The following is a 16,471-nucleotide window of genomic DNA, read 5'->3' as shown; positions in this document are numbered from 1 at the left end:
TTACTATGGCTTTTTTCCTGTGCTTGTTTTAGACCAGAACTATTTGGTTTTACCCTAGGTGCTCGGGCTGTTTAACCTCGGTTCTTGGTCACCCAAGCAGTGTTGAGTACAGGTTCCATTTTGGGAGTGGCCCTTAAGTCACACCAGTTCTTGGTTAGTGACTCCAACAAGCTTTGTGCCACCATTATTCTTAGAATATCTTACAAGCAGGACACCACTGTAGATCCAATAATAACCCACATATCCTTCACTAGTGAGATTCATAACTCAAATCATCCTGAGTGAGGTAACCCAGACTCAGAAAGACAAACATGGTATGTACTCACTCATAGGAGGATACTAGATGTAAAACAAAGGATGACAAGACTGCTACTCACAACTCCAGGGAGGCTGCCTAGTAAAGAGGACCCTAAGAAAGACACAGGGATCACCCAACCACAGAGAAATGGATGAGATCTATATGAGCAAACTGGACATGAGGGGGGTAATGAAGGGCAAGGTTCGAGAGAAAGAGAGCTTAGGGGAGTGGGAGATCCCAGCTGGATCAAGAACAGAGAGGGAGAACAAGGAAAGAGATGCCATGATAAATGAAGACCACATGAGAATAGGAAGAAGCAAAGTGCTAGGGAGGTCCCCAGAAATCCACAAAGATACCTCCACAATAGACTACTGGCAATGGTCGAGAAAAAGCCCGAACTGACCTACTCTGGTGATCGGATGGCCGAACACCCTAACTGTCATGATAGAACTCTCAATCAGTGACTGATGGAAGCAGATGCAGAGATCCATGGCCAAACCCCAGGTGGAGCTCCAGGAGTCCAATCGGTGAGAGAGAGGAGGGACTATATGAGCAAGAAATATTGAGACCATGATTGGAAAAAACACAGGGACAAATAGCCAGACTAGTGAAAACACATGAACTATGAACCAATAGCTGAGGAGCCCCCATGGAACTTGACCAGGCCCTCTGGATAAGTGAGAGTCGATTAGCTTGAACTGTTTGGGAGGCCCCCAGGCAGTGGTACCGGGACCTGTCCTTAGTGCATGAGCTGGCTGTTTGGAACCTGGGGCCTATGCAGGGACACTTTGCTCAGCCTGGGTAAAGGGAGGAGGGGACTGGACCTGCCTCAACTGAATCTACCAGGCTGAGCTGACTCCCCAGGGAGACCTTGCCTTGGAGGAGGTGGGGATAGGAGGTGGATTGGAGAGAAGGTGGGGGTGGGGGTGGGAGGAGGGAGGACAGAGGAATCCGTGGCTGATATGTAAAATTAAATTAATTATAAAATTTAAAAAAGATTCATAACTCTCAGACTACAAATTCTATAGCTATTTTATCTTCACATTTCCCTTAATAGAAGCAACAAAATATATTTTGTTAATTTTGTGAGTAATATGCCTTAATCTGTTTATACTCTCATGCAATAACCATCTGTATAACTCAGCTGCTCTATCTTTGGGCTTTATTTACGTGAGTTTGTTACTGTTGTATAGTGTATAGAAGATCAGGAAAGATGTTCATTCTGGAAGAATGAACAACCCATTTCAATTGTAAGGTAATTACAGATAGGATATGAGTAATATTAGTGAACTATATTAAGTAACTAATAGAACATTATACACCATTGTTTTTAGAATATCTTACAAGCAGGACACCATTGTAGATCTAATAATAACCCACATATCCTTCACTAGTGAGATTCATAACTCTCTCAGACTACAGATTCTGTAGCTATTTCTTCTTCACAGTTTCCTTGACTAGAAGCAACAAAATACATTTGGTAGGGGAGCAGTTGAGATGGTCTTGCTATATAGCCTAGTCTTGCCTCAAGCTCACAGCCGCTTAAGGATAAAGTGGTGTGTGTGTGTGTGTGTGTGTGTGTGTGTGTGTGTGTGTGTGTGTGTGTGTGTGTTTAGAGAAAGGGGTTATTTGGCCACATTTCCAAGTTACAGTTCATCATTTGGGGAGTAAAGAGAGAATCTTCAGCTCTGTTATTCCATCCACAGTCAGAGCAAAGCAAGACTAGGCAGCCTTGCTTGCTTGCTTGCTGCTGTTCGTGCTCAGGCAGCTTTCTTCACTTCTATGGCCCAGCCATAGAGCGGTGCCACACACAGTCAGAGTCAGTCTTCCCACCTCAATTAACAATTAAGAAGGTACCTGACAGACATGCCCACAGCCAACCTAATGCAGACAGCTCTGTAATTAAAACTCCTCCAGGGTGATTGTAGCTTGTGTCAGGCTGACAGCTAACTAAAGCTCAGTGAGCTTTTCAGAAAGATCTAATTTTTACTTCACATAGATTTCTGATTTTTCTTAGGACGGGACAGGCGGCCATCCTCACAAACAACGCTCTCTGTAGTTGAGGTGCCCTATCAAATGATGGTTTAAAAAATGCATAGGGGTTGTGTCTAAAAGGAAAAGCAATTAGGACATACACTTAGTCATGTACTTTCAGCAGCAGAAAAGCCCATTCTTTTGTGGAGCATTGTGGAGGCCTGAACTCTACTTCATGGTGGATTATTTGTTTTGTGGGGAGTATGAGGTAGTGGTTAATCTGTACAAAATCTTTTTTTAAAGATTCATTTATTTATTTTGTGTATATGAGTGCTCTATCTGCCTGTATGCATTTATTCCAGAAGAGGGCATCAAATCCCACTCTAGATGGTGGTGCATTGCCCTTGTCAAGGTCATGAGGCTTTATAAAGGAGTAGGATTTACAGTTGTCAAGTTCCAGGGTGCTCCAAGACTTTGAGTAAATTCTTTAAGGAGCTGTCAGTCAATAGAGAGCTGAGGCCATGGGTTACTGATGAACGTCTACAAAGAGTAGAGGGCAGTGCAGCTTTCCGAAATGCCCATATTTTAGGGTTGCTTAGGAAGAGGATTCAGTGGGGTTAGGAAGACGATTTACTTGGAAAAGTGCTGGCCACTCAAGCATGTAAGGCCCTGAGTTTGGATTCCAAGCACCCACATAAAAACCTGGGTACAGCAACATGACTGTAATCATGGTGCTGGGAAGGTGGAGAGGAAGGATCCCTGGGGAGGTGGAGAGGAAGTATCCCTGGGAAGGTGGAGAGGAAGGATCCCTGGGGAGGTGGAGAGGAAGGATCCCTGGGGAGGTGGAGAGGAAGTATCCTGGGAGGTGGAGGGAAGGATCCTGGGGGGGAGGGGGGGGGGGGGAGGAAGATCTGGGAGGTGGAGAGGAAGGATCCCTGGGGAGGTGGAGAGGAAGATCCCTGGGGAGGTGGAGAGGAAGTATCCCTGGGGAGGTGGAGAGGAAGTATCCCTGGGGAGGTGGAGAGGAAGGATCGCTGGGGTTTGCTGGCCAGCCAGTTTAGCTGAATTGGCAAGCTCCATGTTCAGTTAGATCCCTATCTTAAAAAAGTAAGGTAGAGTGACAGATGAGTGCTCAGACCTAACACGACATTTATAATGTCCCCTCCAAGGCTTGGGGAAATCTCAGAAGAGGGAGCAGGAAGAATATAGGGCCGGAAGACAGGGAGAACTGCTTCGAACTGCTCTCTTCTGGGCATGACAGACACTGCAATCCTGATCTCACTGCAGCTCTGGTTACCTGCTCAAAACTGGCCCTGTCAGCAGTCAGTTATGGCTGGAGAGGGGTTCTGTGGCCATTCCTCTTGTTCTAATATAGGCTACTGAAAGATTCTGGGGTCTGGGGAGTCACTGAATAATTCTCACCAAGATAACATAGAGAGGAGACTTAGGGAGAAAACAAAGAAGAGAGATGTGGTGTGTGGTGGGTGTGTGGTGGGTGTGTGAGGAGAGGGAGGAGAGAGAGGAGAGAGGAGAGAGAGAGAGAGAGAGAGAGAGAGAGAGAGAGGTTTGTAGGAGGGGGACAGAGGTGGGAGGGAGATGAAGAGTGGAAGGTGAGAATAACAAAGAGTGCATTTTATACATGTTTGAAAATGTCAAAGAACAAGTTTAATTAATTATGAAAAACATTTTTAAAAAGTAAGGTGGAGACCAAGTGAGGACGACACCCAGTGTCACCTTCTGACTTACACACACACACACACACACACACACACACACACACACACACACACACATACACAAGACTGTGCTTTGAAGTTGCTCTTGATTTATAGAATGCTTGCCTAGTATATGCAAGGAGAAAAAGAGTATTTAGCAAAATACGTCAGGAGGAACCAAACAGAAGAAATTGAAAAAACCTTGTTATGGAAAAGCACATAAAAATAGTGTGATAACAGTCAGCTTCAGCACTGATCAGCTTTTGTACAGTCTTTATATCCTCCCTTCTCTTACCATTTATTTTAAGACAGACTACAATTGTCACATTTTATCTGTATTAAGTGTATCTCTAAAAGATTTTAGTAGCCATATACCATAATCACACTTAAAAATGATCAGAAATTATATAGAGTGTTCTTATGTCTCTGTTATTTACAAGTGTTTTATGGTTTGAATGGAGACTCAAAAAGACCCATATGCTGTGATTAGTTGCTACATTCTTAGATAGGTTCTATTTCATTTTGTGTTTGCTTATAATTTTCCCATTGAAGATACTGGACCTTTAGAATTTCCTATCATATTGACATTGTTGATTACATCTTTTTGGTGACTGTCTCCTGAATTAGCAACAAATTAGTCACGAATCTAGAGCCTTATAGATTTAAGTTTAGTTGGGAGATGGGTAGAGAGAGACTAAACACTGTAGCTGGTGGTATGTGTATTTCTATAATGACTGGGTCATTTGTGGTTTTATGATATCAGCAAGCATTGATGGTCACTGCTAGATCTCTTAATTCTTGAAGGATAGAAGGACGTGTTGGATAATATAGTAGATTACTTCTGAGGTCCCTGAATTCTACCTCTGTTGAGATCATCTAGAAGGGGATAGGTTTTAATTCATTCATGTGTACTCTGCTTGAGAAACATGCTCTTACTGGTTGTGCATCTGTATTTCATATTAGAATTTGGAGACTGCCTGCACCCTAGTAGAATACAGAGCCTAAAGACTTGTGGGTAGGCAGCTTAGCTATTTGGTGTCTACTTTGGACATTGAGTTAATGTTCTCTGAGAAACTGAAGTTAGGAGAGGAAGAAATGAAAGCTCCATGTAACCACATTGATCCTTTGTATAAGTGTTAATAAAATAATTCCTAATCATCTACCAGTTATATAAAGTGCTTTTGATTTGTTCAAGTTATGCAAAAGATCATATTTAGAAGTTATCATATCTTTTTATATAACTTCTTCCTATTTAAAATACATGGACTTATTCCAGCCCTAGAATCTAATGTCACATTTGTTTGGTTGCCAAACCATTTTAAAACTAGAGACTCACTGTTCCCAAAACCCTTATATAATTTGAAGTAAGTTCCCTCCTAAATGTGGTAGAGAAACATTTTTACCCAGTGTGTATGCATTTAGAGACTACTTAAAATAGCACATATGTAAAATACTTTCAGCCATTACTCTTCAAATAATTAATGCATGTTTTATTATTATAATAATGACAGTAATGTAGATAATACTTGGGACCTACCCTCTGAATACAGGATTAGACATTACATTGTCTTTTCTGCATAACTAAATGTATTGATGTTTGCATACCAAATGACTTCCTTAGAATTTTTGAAAAGCCCCAGTACATAATGGCTGCCTATGCCTGCCTGCTTTCTCTTTTGCAGGCAGATGTCCCAGCCTGTCACTTACTGTAAGGGGCCAGTAGTGTGAGTCACCAGAGTCTCCACTGACACACAGCCCAGCAGGATCAGAGGCTTGGGCAGATGGAGGGCTAGAAGGAATAAGGCATCTGTACTACCTCTGCTCGTCAGAGTTTCTGTTACTTCATTGTTGCCTTTTATTTTTCACTCCAGTCCCCATCTGCGTGGCTCATTTTTCTGTAAAAGACTTAAAGTTGCACAAAATGAGAGAACTCTGGGAGTCTATGATAGTCAGTGCTCTGTTGCTGTCGAGAGATACCATGACCACAGCAACTCCTATAAAAGAAAGCATTTAATTAGGTCTTGCTTGTAGCTTCAGGGGTTTAGTCCATTTCATCATCGCAGGGAACATGGTGGCACCGTACAGGCAGACATGGTACAGGAAAAGTAGCTGAGAGTTCTACATCCAGAGCCACAGGCAGTGGAAAGAGAGAGCCACTGGCTTGGCTGGGGCTCTTGAAACCTCAAAGCCCATCCCCAGTGACACACTTCCTCCAACAGGACTTTACCTACTTCAACAAGGCCCCACCTCCTGATCCTTTCAATAGTGCCGGTCCTGGTGACCAAGCATTCAAGTCTATGAGCCTATGGGGTGCCATTCTCATTTAAACCACCACAGTAATATATAACATAGGTTGATATTTTGATCTGGTTTTTAAGAAATCATGTTTCTTTATTTTGGCATTCTCATCTGTGGTATTACTGAGTTACATTCACATTTTTTATATTGTTTTTGATAGCTCGTTCAATTGCCTATTAATGGTCAATACACACTATTATTCAAAATACTTTAAATTTCTAAGTTTAGTGTGTGTCTCTGTGTGTGTATTATGTGTAAGAAAGAGAGAGAGAGAAAGAAAGAAAAAAAGAAAGAAAGAAAGGAAGGAAGAAAGAAAGAAAGAAAGAAAGAAAGGAAGGAAGAAAGAAAGAGTGTTAGGTGGGGGGAGTTCCCATGCCACAGTGTAAACATGGAGGTCATAGGACCAGTTGGTGAAATTGGTTCTCTCTCTTCACCTTTATGTTGGTGTCAGGGATGGAACACAGGCTGCCAGATTTGCATGGCCAGGACCTTTCCCTGCTGAGCTGTCTTTTTGGCTCCAAAAAGTCTTTCAAAAGATATTATTTAGTTTGGCTAATACTGAAGAGTCACAAGTTATAAAATATTAATGTTTAGTTTTATCTAAAATAACAGATCTATAATAGTTGCATCAGATAAATCATAGTTGTTCTGATCATGTCATGGCCTAATAGAATGCATGAGAACTTGATAATTGATGCACTTTTGGCTACTTTTGTGACTGTTACCCATGCCTTGAAATAGATGACATAGACAGTGGAGAGACACATGCTCCACTTGGCTTTTCTTGACTCAGTCCTATGAGTCCTGCACAGGCCCTTGTCACACTTACATGGAAGCCTGGGCTGAGATAATATGTTCACTTCCTTGCAGGTTTTCCCCAGGATAAACATTTCTCTTTGGTGTGATACTACTGATTTTAGTAATTTTCCTATATTAAATGAAGGCTTACCTTAACATAGCATAGTTTTATAGACACATTTATTGAATTATAAAATTTCAATGGCTTCCTAACATTTTCTTTAATTTTTTAAAATTTAATTAATTAATTGATTTATTGGTTAATTTGTGCACATGTGCATGGGTGGAAGTCAGAAGACAACTTGGGGAGTTGGTTCTTTCTATCGTGTTGGTCCTATGAATTAAACCCAGGTCATCAGGCTTGGTGGCAAGTACCTTTACCTGCTAAGACACCTTGCCACCCTTCCAAGACACGAATAGTAATAGCACTTGTCATACTGGTTTAATATTAATGTTTTACTGTATAAGATTTTAAATTTGACATAGTAATGTCACTTTTTAATTCCATAAGTTTATTATAGGTTCACAAAATGTCAAGTATTTTCTTTTGATGGTTTACCAGTTTCACTGAGTGTTTTCCTCCATGTCCTCTGCAGTACTCACCAGAGGAAGTGAAGACTAGCTCTCCCTTCAGAACACCTGTAGGCTACCGTAGGGTCTGTAATACACATCTCGTAAGTAGCGCTAGCATAATAGGAGGCAAAAATGGCACAGCACTTATATGTTGTGTTTGTACAAGAGTAGCTGGGCAGCAAGGAGGGGTCGAGTCTCATCTGGGCTTTGAAAAAGTACAGAGAGGGCTAACCAGAAAGGCCTTTCCAGACTGTAGGGTAAGCACAGCAGCCATTGGTCCTCCCTGTAATCTCAACACCCTGTTGTTTAGACACAGTGATACCGATGATAATCTGTGTAATTTCTCATTACAGGGCACTGGAGTTGGCTGTAAAATACAAAACCCATGTTGATACAGTTCTTGCTTATCGTCAAAAATTTTTGGAGACATTTGGTAAACAGGAAACTAATAAACGATATTTGCAATATGCAGAAGGTGTAAGTATTGCACAGTGTTTTATAACAGTATGCATGCTTTATAGAAAACATTCATCTCATGATGAAAGTTGCATGACTCATACTCTAATTTATAAAAGCATTGTATTTTCTCTTGTGATGTTGTCATTTTACTTTGTGACTATATGGTTGTAGTCTTTTTTCTAGGGTCTTGGTCGTTGTTGCTTGTTTGTTTGCTTGTTAACAGGGTCTTACTCTGTAGTCTAAGCTAGATTGGAACTTACTATCTAGCTCAAGATAACATCTAACTTCGAGGACCTCTCCTGCCTCAACTTCCTGAAGGCTGGGATTACAAGCATGAGTCATCAGTTCTGGTGGTTTTGGTTTTTTTCTAGATGCTTTAGCTGTTTTTTTTTTTTTTTTTTTAATGAGAGCAGTTTTTATGATAATTTGTGTTGAGGTTGTATATTATTTGAAATTTTAGATAAATAATGTAGATGTCTAGGAAGAAAGCTAACTCTTAAATTTGTTTTCCTCATTTGAGAAAACATACACACAAAATCCAGCCCTTCCTTCAGTGAAGTTTTAGTTTATTTGTAAAATATTTTTATTTTAAACTTTGTGTCTGTGTGTATCTGTGTGTGAATTTGTGCTCATGAGTGCAGTGGCTGCAGAGGGCGTCAGATCCCCTGGAGCCAGCCTTACAGGCAGTTGTGAGTGGCCCCACATGGGTGCCAGGAACCAAACTTACATCTTCTGTGAGGGTATCCGGTGCCACTGAGCCATCTCCAGCTCAAATTACATTTTAAGTAGAAAAGCTTAGCATCCTTATTTTCTTTTTCTTGGTCTATGTAATATTTAGCAGTTGCTAAAGCATAATACCTCAGGTGTAAGTGATAGTCAGCCAGAGGAACAGGGTTTCCTCAAACAAGGCAACAGGGTACCTTGATTCCTCTGGTGTTCTAGTCTTCCGCTTTTCTTCCTCATGGATGCCATGTGAAAGTTAACAACAACAACAACAACAACAAAATCACAAAACAGTATTTTTAAAAGAAGAAAATGTTACTTAAAAATTTCTGAATAGTCATACAAAAATTAACCCTAGGAAAATAGCTTATGTGGCTGACATCTAATTGCTGACTGCCTGGTATCATTTGAATCTATCATAATCTATCACCCATATTTATCTATTTTGCCAAAATTATAGCCATATCTACTATTTCAGAACTAAGAACTTCATAGATATATCATTAACAGCATGAGAAGTCGCCAATAGAGGTAGAGTTCTGTTCTCTGCCGGTTACACCAGAACACAGGATAGAAATTCTGCTTTGCTGAAGACAATTCTTTTTTAAAAAGATTTGCTATTATTATCATCAACATCATCATCATCATCATGTGTGTGTGTGTTGTGTTGTGTATAAGTGCTTGTGGAGCCCAGAAGGGGCGTTGGGACCCCTGGAGCTATAGTTGTGGGTGACAGCAATCACGTGCTGTGGGTACTGGGAACTGCACTCTAGTCCTTGCCAGTGCAGAAAGCTGTGTTGACTGCTGAACCACCTCCCCAGGCTCCTGGAGACGATGTGTGGTCGGTTAGAGACTGCACCAGAAGGAGGACTCCATCCTCACCCCATTGGTCTGCTCCCATATTGTTGCTGTTCCTTGGCTTCCTGTCTCTGGACTCTAAAAACCACTCTTCTTCATCTTGTCATTTCTTTACGGTCTCTTGTTACTTGTGGAGATGTCATATTATCCAGAGGGTTCTTTTTGTTTTTAAAGGTTTTTTTTTTTTTTCATTTTATATACCAATCCCGGTTCCCCTTCTCCCGCTCCTCCCCACCTTCCCCATCCCACCCCATCCACTCCTCAGAGAGGGTAAGGCCTCCCTTGGGGTTAGGCAGAGTTTTAAGCCACCTTTCGCTGACATCCCCTGAGCCATGTCACTGCATACACTGATAACCTGGCCTGTTTCTCTGCCCTTTGCTGCTGGAATCTGTACCACTGTGACTTTAGGAGAGCAGAGGGAAAATCGCACTTTCTGACAGTATCTAAGGGGCTGTGGGAGGGCCAATTGGAAGGAGCAGAAACTAGAAGAGAGGTGGGGTGCATTGCGATAGAGGTGGCATTGGTGGCCGTGAACCAGGTCCCAAGAATGCTCCTATCTCAAGGCCCTTTTCCTCCCTTCCTCTGTTACTAACTCATCCCTCCATCCTTAGTGTCAGTTTTCAGGGCCATCAACTTCTCTGATCACCACTACATTTGAAAACCACCTAGAAATTCATCACATGATCAGATGGCCGTGTTTCCCACTTTGCACCTGGCACTCACTGTCTCCTTCTCTGCTTTCAAAACCTTACCATGTGTGACATGCACATTTAAAAAATTCGTTCATTATCTGTCTCTTTCACCATGATCTGTCTTTATTATCTCTGAAGATAGGTTTTTAAAATGTTTTCATTCATTATTGAACCCTGTACTTAGGACAAGGCTTAACATAAACAAGTGTTAAATATTTGTTGAACGAGAAGGCGTATAGGATAAGAACTGAAAACAACCGATAGTGGTTTCGATGAAGTCTCTAGGCCCAAGGATGTAGTTCAGTGATGGAGCCCTTGCCTAGCCTATGTGAGATATTGGGCCTGATCCCCAGCTCTACATTAAACAAAGCTTTCTGAAGGGTAGCTGATGAACAGTCGTATTACAGTACCCTGAGTGAGAAGAATGAGGTGGGAGTTCTCAGAGACAGAATTAAGAGAGGCAGGAAGCCAAAAAGGACTTGAGTATGTGATTACCGAAGGCAGTGTCCTGGAGGAGTCAAGAGAAGTGGACTCAGAGACCCATGTGAAAAGCTTAGCCGAGGCAGAAGGAAAGCAGATGGGGTGATGGCCAGTACAGGTAAGTTTATGAGGATGGAGACCCGTGAATTCATGTCCGATTGCCATCTTACTCTCTGTTCAAGTAGACAGCCGATCTTTACCAAGAGTAGGCAAGCTGGGTACTGGACAGAGCCATTAGATATGGATTTTTAAATGCTTTTATGTGACTAAGAATTGACTAGGGATCAAAATAAGAAATTCCAAATAGTTTGTCTCTCCCTATAGTAGAAAGTATGGCTTTTGATGTAGAAGTCCCCTGAAACTGTCAGAGAACAGCATCTTTATCTAAAACATACTGTTAAGAGTGTCTAGGCTGGGCGATGGTGGTGCACGCCTTTAATCCCAGCACTTGGGAGACAGTGCCAGGCGGATCTCTGTGAGTTCGAGGCCAGCCTGGGCTGCCAAGTGAGTTCCAGGAAAGGCGCAAAGCTACACAGAGAAACCCTGTCTCGAAAAACAAAAAGAGTGTTCTTATTTAGGACTAAATTATCTGAGAACATGGTCCTAAAACTGGGTGAAATGAAGCAGCCAGCGTCTGCGGGAGACGGTCCGTCGTTGTGTTCATTTTCAACAAGTGACTACTGATGTCATCAGTTCAGTGGACAGATGACTGCTGCTGCAACAGGTGGCAGGTGTCGCTGTGTCCTGACTGATTGGGAAACAAATGTAAGTCAGGTTAAGGCTGCAAGAAGGCCAAGGCAGCCAGCAAAGTTTCCCTTCCCTTTTAATAACTGCTTTGTTAGACGTGGAAATGTGCGCATTGCCATTTAAAAATTCAGCTGTGGCCCGGTTGAGAGTCAGTCTTCAATAATCTAATATCTGCCCTGCTTTTCTGCAGGCTGTCATTTGATTCTTAGTCCAGACAGTTATCTTCTAGGCTAAAAGAACTTCTATTAATTATTAACCAGTCTATCTTATATATTATAGATATGTATGGACAATTATTTTTAAGGTCATCAAAATATCAACAAATTACTTATAGGAAATTTAGACATAGCTTATTGGAATAAAAAAGAACCAAGTGATTCAGTCAACTACTACCACAAAATAGGTGTGCTGTTCTGTTAAGACAAAGCTAATCTCCCCATTTCTTCAGATAAATCTGCTCAGGCGGCAGGCACTACTTTGGTCTGTTTACCCCTATGTGGAGGGATAAGCCTCTTCATTTCTGACCCAGCCTTAGAGCTTTGGGTCTATTTCATAGTTTCAGCTTAGTTTAGGACCCAGATTTTCCAATGTCTTGCCTCAGAGGACACACATTCCTAAATAAGTGATCTCCAAATTTGTTTAATAGTAGGTTCCTAAATAAACAAATATTCCTAAAGAAATAAGTATTTCTAAAGAAATTGCTCGTAGGACTCAAGGGCAGAGGAATCCTTTCCCAGCATCAAGTCTAAGAAACTTAGAAAGGGATAGGTCTAGGTTAGGGAGGCTTGCCCTTGTCATAGAAAAACAAAAGCAAACATATAAATCTTTTCTTACTCTCATGTGTCTCCCAGTCTTGCCTGTCCTCTGCTTCCTCTGATGGCTTTCATCAGTTGTGACTACACATCCCTCTGTCACTTTAAGAGTGGTTGCAATGGAGCCATTTGTGAAACAACATTCCCTTGTCTTCCTTGTGGCTGGGCTTCTCCTGGGAAACTCGGCTTATGAGACGGCCAGAGCAGAGCTGATGCAAACACACTCTACTTGCTGCCCTGACCAGTTTGCTTTTGTTGGGAGCAGAGCAGAGTGGCTTCTTTCCGTTGTTTCTAAGCTCTTGTGCAGGATCCTGAGGTTCTGTGGACTGCTTCCATGTGCTTTGTAAAGAACTGCACAGAATTGTGGTCTTCTCAATCACAGTAGGAGTCTTCCTTGTGCTCTGTAATTGCTCTCTTGATCTTAAAGGTAGCTCGTGGCTTGTCAACATTACTTCCCTAGTACTCTTCTCTCTCCATTTTGGAAGTCATATGTTCTGTTTTGTTTATTCTTGGTTACTTTGGATTAAATGAAACATAGGGTATAATCACGACTCTCTTTTCCCTTCTGTTGCAGCTCCAAATAGACTGGGAGAAAATCAAAGCCAAAATCGAGATGGAAATTACTAAAGAACGTGATCGATCGTCCAGCAGCCAGTCTGTCAAGAATGTGGGCTTAAAGCACTGAATGCCACACTGACCGCTAAACTAGTTCAGAGTAACCAAAGATATGCATGTTTTGTTTGCTTTAAAAAAGGCATAATTTTAAGGCTAGTGTTGTCTCTGAATGGTAGAGTACTTGCCTAGCATGCATGAGGCCTTGGGTTTGATTCCTAGCACTGTCAAAAGAAAAAGGCATTATCTTTAAATAATTGTATGCACTTTCCATGTACTTAATACTAAAAGTACGTTCAGGAAGATTAAGCACAAAATAATTGATATAATTCCATCATTTATATTTTTCTAGTCTAACAATTAACAAAATATTTCTATATGCTTATCTATGCCCGAGTAATGTTGATAACATTCCAGTTTTTTTTATTTCTTTATTCTTGGTTCTTTAGTATGAATAGCTGTTAATGCTTATAATAAAGCCTTGAGTTATTTATAGTGTATGTTATTGTTAATTTTCATTTGATCTGTAAATTGTAAAGTATCTCCCATAGTTTGTAAAACAAAAATACGTGAAGGTGGGTTTGGGAAATGTTACAATGTGGATACTTGTACACCAGAGTTGATGGTGTGTTCAGATAACGAAAGCTAGGAACGACTCAGGTGTCCATCCACTGGCAGATACATAGAGCAATGTGCTATTCTCAGGCAGTGGGATTATTCTCTTGTCAGAGGATTGAACTGCGACACATGCTGTAGCATGGATGTGCCTTGGGAAACTTACTCTCTGTGCAGTGAACATACCACAGAAGTCAGTCCTGGGAGATTGGGCGTACACGAGGCACCTAGGATATGATATGCAAGTTCCTCCAGGCACAAAAGAGAAGAGAGGAACAGGGCCTGGGGGAGGGAATATTGGTGTCTTATGTAACACGTGCAAAGTTTCTGTTTAGGGTGAGTAAGTTCTAGAATTAGAGAATGATGATGGTTGCATAACATTGTGGACATTAATGAACCTCAACTGTCCTCTTGCAAAGGGTTAAAGTGATGAATGTTATTTTATTTTTTTACCATATTGAAAAGGAAGTAGGCAGACTCCCTTTTCTTCATTCTTCTTCTAACTTAAGAATGTTTAGGCGTAAGACCTAGAATCTGAATTTTCAAAGCTTGCCTCAGTGGGTAAACCTGTTTGACTGGCCTTGATCTAGTACATCCCAAATGACTGTCCACCAAAGCTTTTTAACAGTGACACAGACATCGCTCTCAAGTGTCCCTGAACCTGTTCTTGGTGCGTTACAGAGCTCATGCACACTCATTGGGAGACATCGCCTCTTTCCCTCCATTATAATTCTCATGTAGGATTCTTTCATAGAAATGCTCCTTCTCAATATGTTCCTTTTCTTTTATGAAATGTTGGACTGTTCAATTCTTGGTCCAGAATTTGGATACAAGAGTGTGTGTTCAGTTCATGAAATGTAAGGAATTTACTTATATGTTATACATGTTTTCTACATTGTTGAATTTCAGTGTAATGTTTAAAAAGAAAAAAAAATGGTCAAAAGGTTAAACTTTATGTTTAGTATATTTGCCACAATAAAAAAGTAAAAAATAATGAAGTAAGTCTGTATTCTTTGATATTTTACAATTAATTCACTTTTTTTTAAAAAAATTATTATGTATATAGTATTCTGCCTGCATGTGTCCTTGCAGACCAGAAGAGGGCACTAGATCTGGTTACGGGTGGTTGTGAGACACCATGTGGTTGCTGGGAATTGAACTCAGGACCTCTGGAAGAGCAGTCAGTGCTCTTAACCACTGAGCTATCCAGCCCACAATTAATTCACTTTTGACACTGACTATCTAGAGTTAACAATAGACACCACAAATGCCATGGACCACAGCTGGATTGCCTTGAGTTCTGGAGTCCCCAGGCTATCTGCACTTGTGTCTGATATGGCTAGACATCTGGGATTCCTATAAAACCCCTCCATTTCAGGTTTGATAATTCAACAGAGTTGTTTATAGAACTGGCTGGAAGTCTTTACTTAGGTTTTATTTAGGAGGGTAAATGGAAATGTAAACAGTCATGTAGATGAGGCACATGGAGCAAGGCCTGGGGAAGAGGAAGGTCATAACAGAATTCCCACATCTTGACCTTACTGAAGTCAGGAGACTGGCCATCTTCCCCTCTCATGAATGTGTTCAACAGGTCTTGATGTCTTGGGGTATTGTAGAATATTATTTTAAGATGTGTTACATTTGTTTATGCCGTGGAACATTTTTTCATGATGCAAAGATGTGTTGCATTCTTTTATGTTGCATTTGTTTAACTCTGTGAAGCTGTGTTACTATGCCTGTCTAAAACACCTGATTGGTCTAATAAAGAGCTGAATGGCCAATAGCAAGGCAGTAGAAAGGATAGGCGTGGCTGGCATGCAGAGAGAATAAATAGAGGGAGAAATCTGGGGAGAAAAAGCAAAAGTGAGAGAACAAGGAGAGGAAGATGCTAGGGGCCAGCCACACAGCCACACAGCCAGCCATGTGTAAGAATGGAAGTAAGATTATAGAAGTAAGAAAAGGAAAAAGCCCAGAGGGAAAAGGTAGACGAGATAAATTTAAGCTAAGAAAAGCTGGTTAGAAACAAGCCAACTAAAGCTGGGCATTTAAAGTAACAATAAGCTTCCATGTATGATTTATTTATGAGCTGTGTGGTGGGTCCCCTAAAAGAACAAAGAGCCAAAGAGTAAGAGTGAAAACAACCAACAACATTTTGGCGTCCCAATGTGGGCCCATATTTCCATGTAGGGCCTGAGAAAGTAGAAAAGAAAAAAGAAAAAGGACAAGGCTCCTTTAAGAGATGTTGCGATCCAGCTGGCAGCACTAAATAGGAAGGGCAAGCTAAGTAAAAAGCTGCTCCTGGCAGTGTAGGTACCGGCTTCCTACAGCTAGGAAGGTGGAATGCAGGTCCTGCTCATGTATCTCTGACAGGGCTGTGAGCTTTAAGACTTGGCTTTCACCACCTGAGAAGTGGGTGGAACCAGCTGATAGAGCTGCTCTTGGAGGACCTAGCTGTAGTTTAGCAGCTTACAGTTTGCTCACACGATCAAAAAAAGATATGCAATATCCAGACAGAAAAAAAAAAATCTCTGAACAGGTTCCAGTGTGTTTTCCATTGCATGTAGGCTTAAGAAAGAAAGAATATGGGTATAGACAGTCATAGAAACAAATAGTTTAAAAATAAAGTCTTTAAAGAGACAGTAAAAAGAAAAAAGCCATGTAAAGATGGGAAATACACAGGGAGTCTGGATCCTGTATGTTATTATGGTGGGTTTGAATTCTTTGAATGCTGATAAGCAAATAACAACTGCTGGCAGACATGGGCTTGTGAGCAGGACTGCAAAATTGAACCAGTTTAGATTCTTTAGGGCTATCTTA

The 16,471-nt window shown here is 41.1% G+C and overlaps 1 protein-coding gene across 4 annotated transcripts in view; it reads left to right on the top strand.

Moving 5' to 3' along the window:
- Ift80 (intraflagellar transport 80) overlaps positions 1–13,539 on the top strand; it is a 109,609-nt gene extending 96,070 nt beyond the window's left edge. For 3 of the 4 annotated variants that reach the window (XM_028867225.2, XM_028867224.2, XM_037206652.1), the window contains 2 exons: positions 8,010–8,133; positions 13,002–13,539. In XM_028867225.2, the coding sequence (XP_028723058.1) occupies positions 8,010–8,133; positions 13,002–13,112 (235 nt within the window). In that variant the 3' untranslated portion in view covers positions 13,113–13,539. The remainder of the gene's footprint in view (positions 1–8,009; positions 8,134–13,001) is intronic. The other variant, XM_037206651.1, reaches the window with a different exon arrangement.
- Positions 13,540–16,471: the final 2,932 nt, after the last annotated feature.

The sequence above is a fragment of the Peromyscus leucopus genome, chromosome 6 (genome assembly GCF_004664715.2).
Source record: "Peromyscus leucopus breed LL Stock chromosome 6, UCI_PerLeu_2.1, whole genome shotgun sequence".
Taxonomy (NCBI): Eukaryota; Metazoa; Chordata; class Mammalia; order Rodentia; family Cricetidae; genus Peromyscus; species Peromyscus leucopus.
Note: the sequence above shows the minus strand (reverse complement) of the source record. Positions and strands in the feature narration are given on the sequence as shown.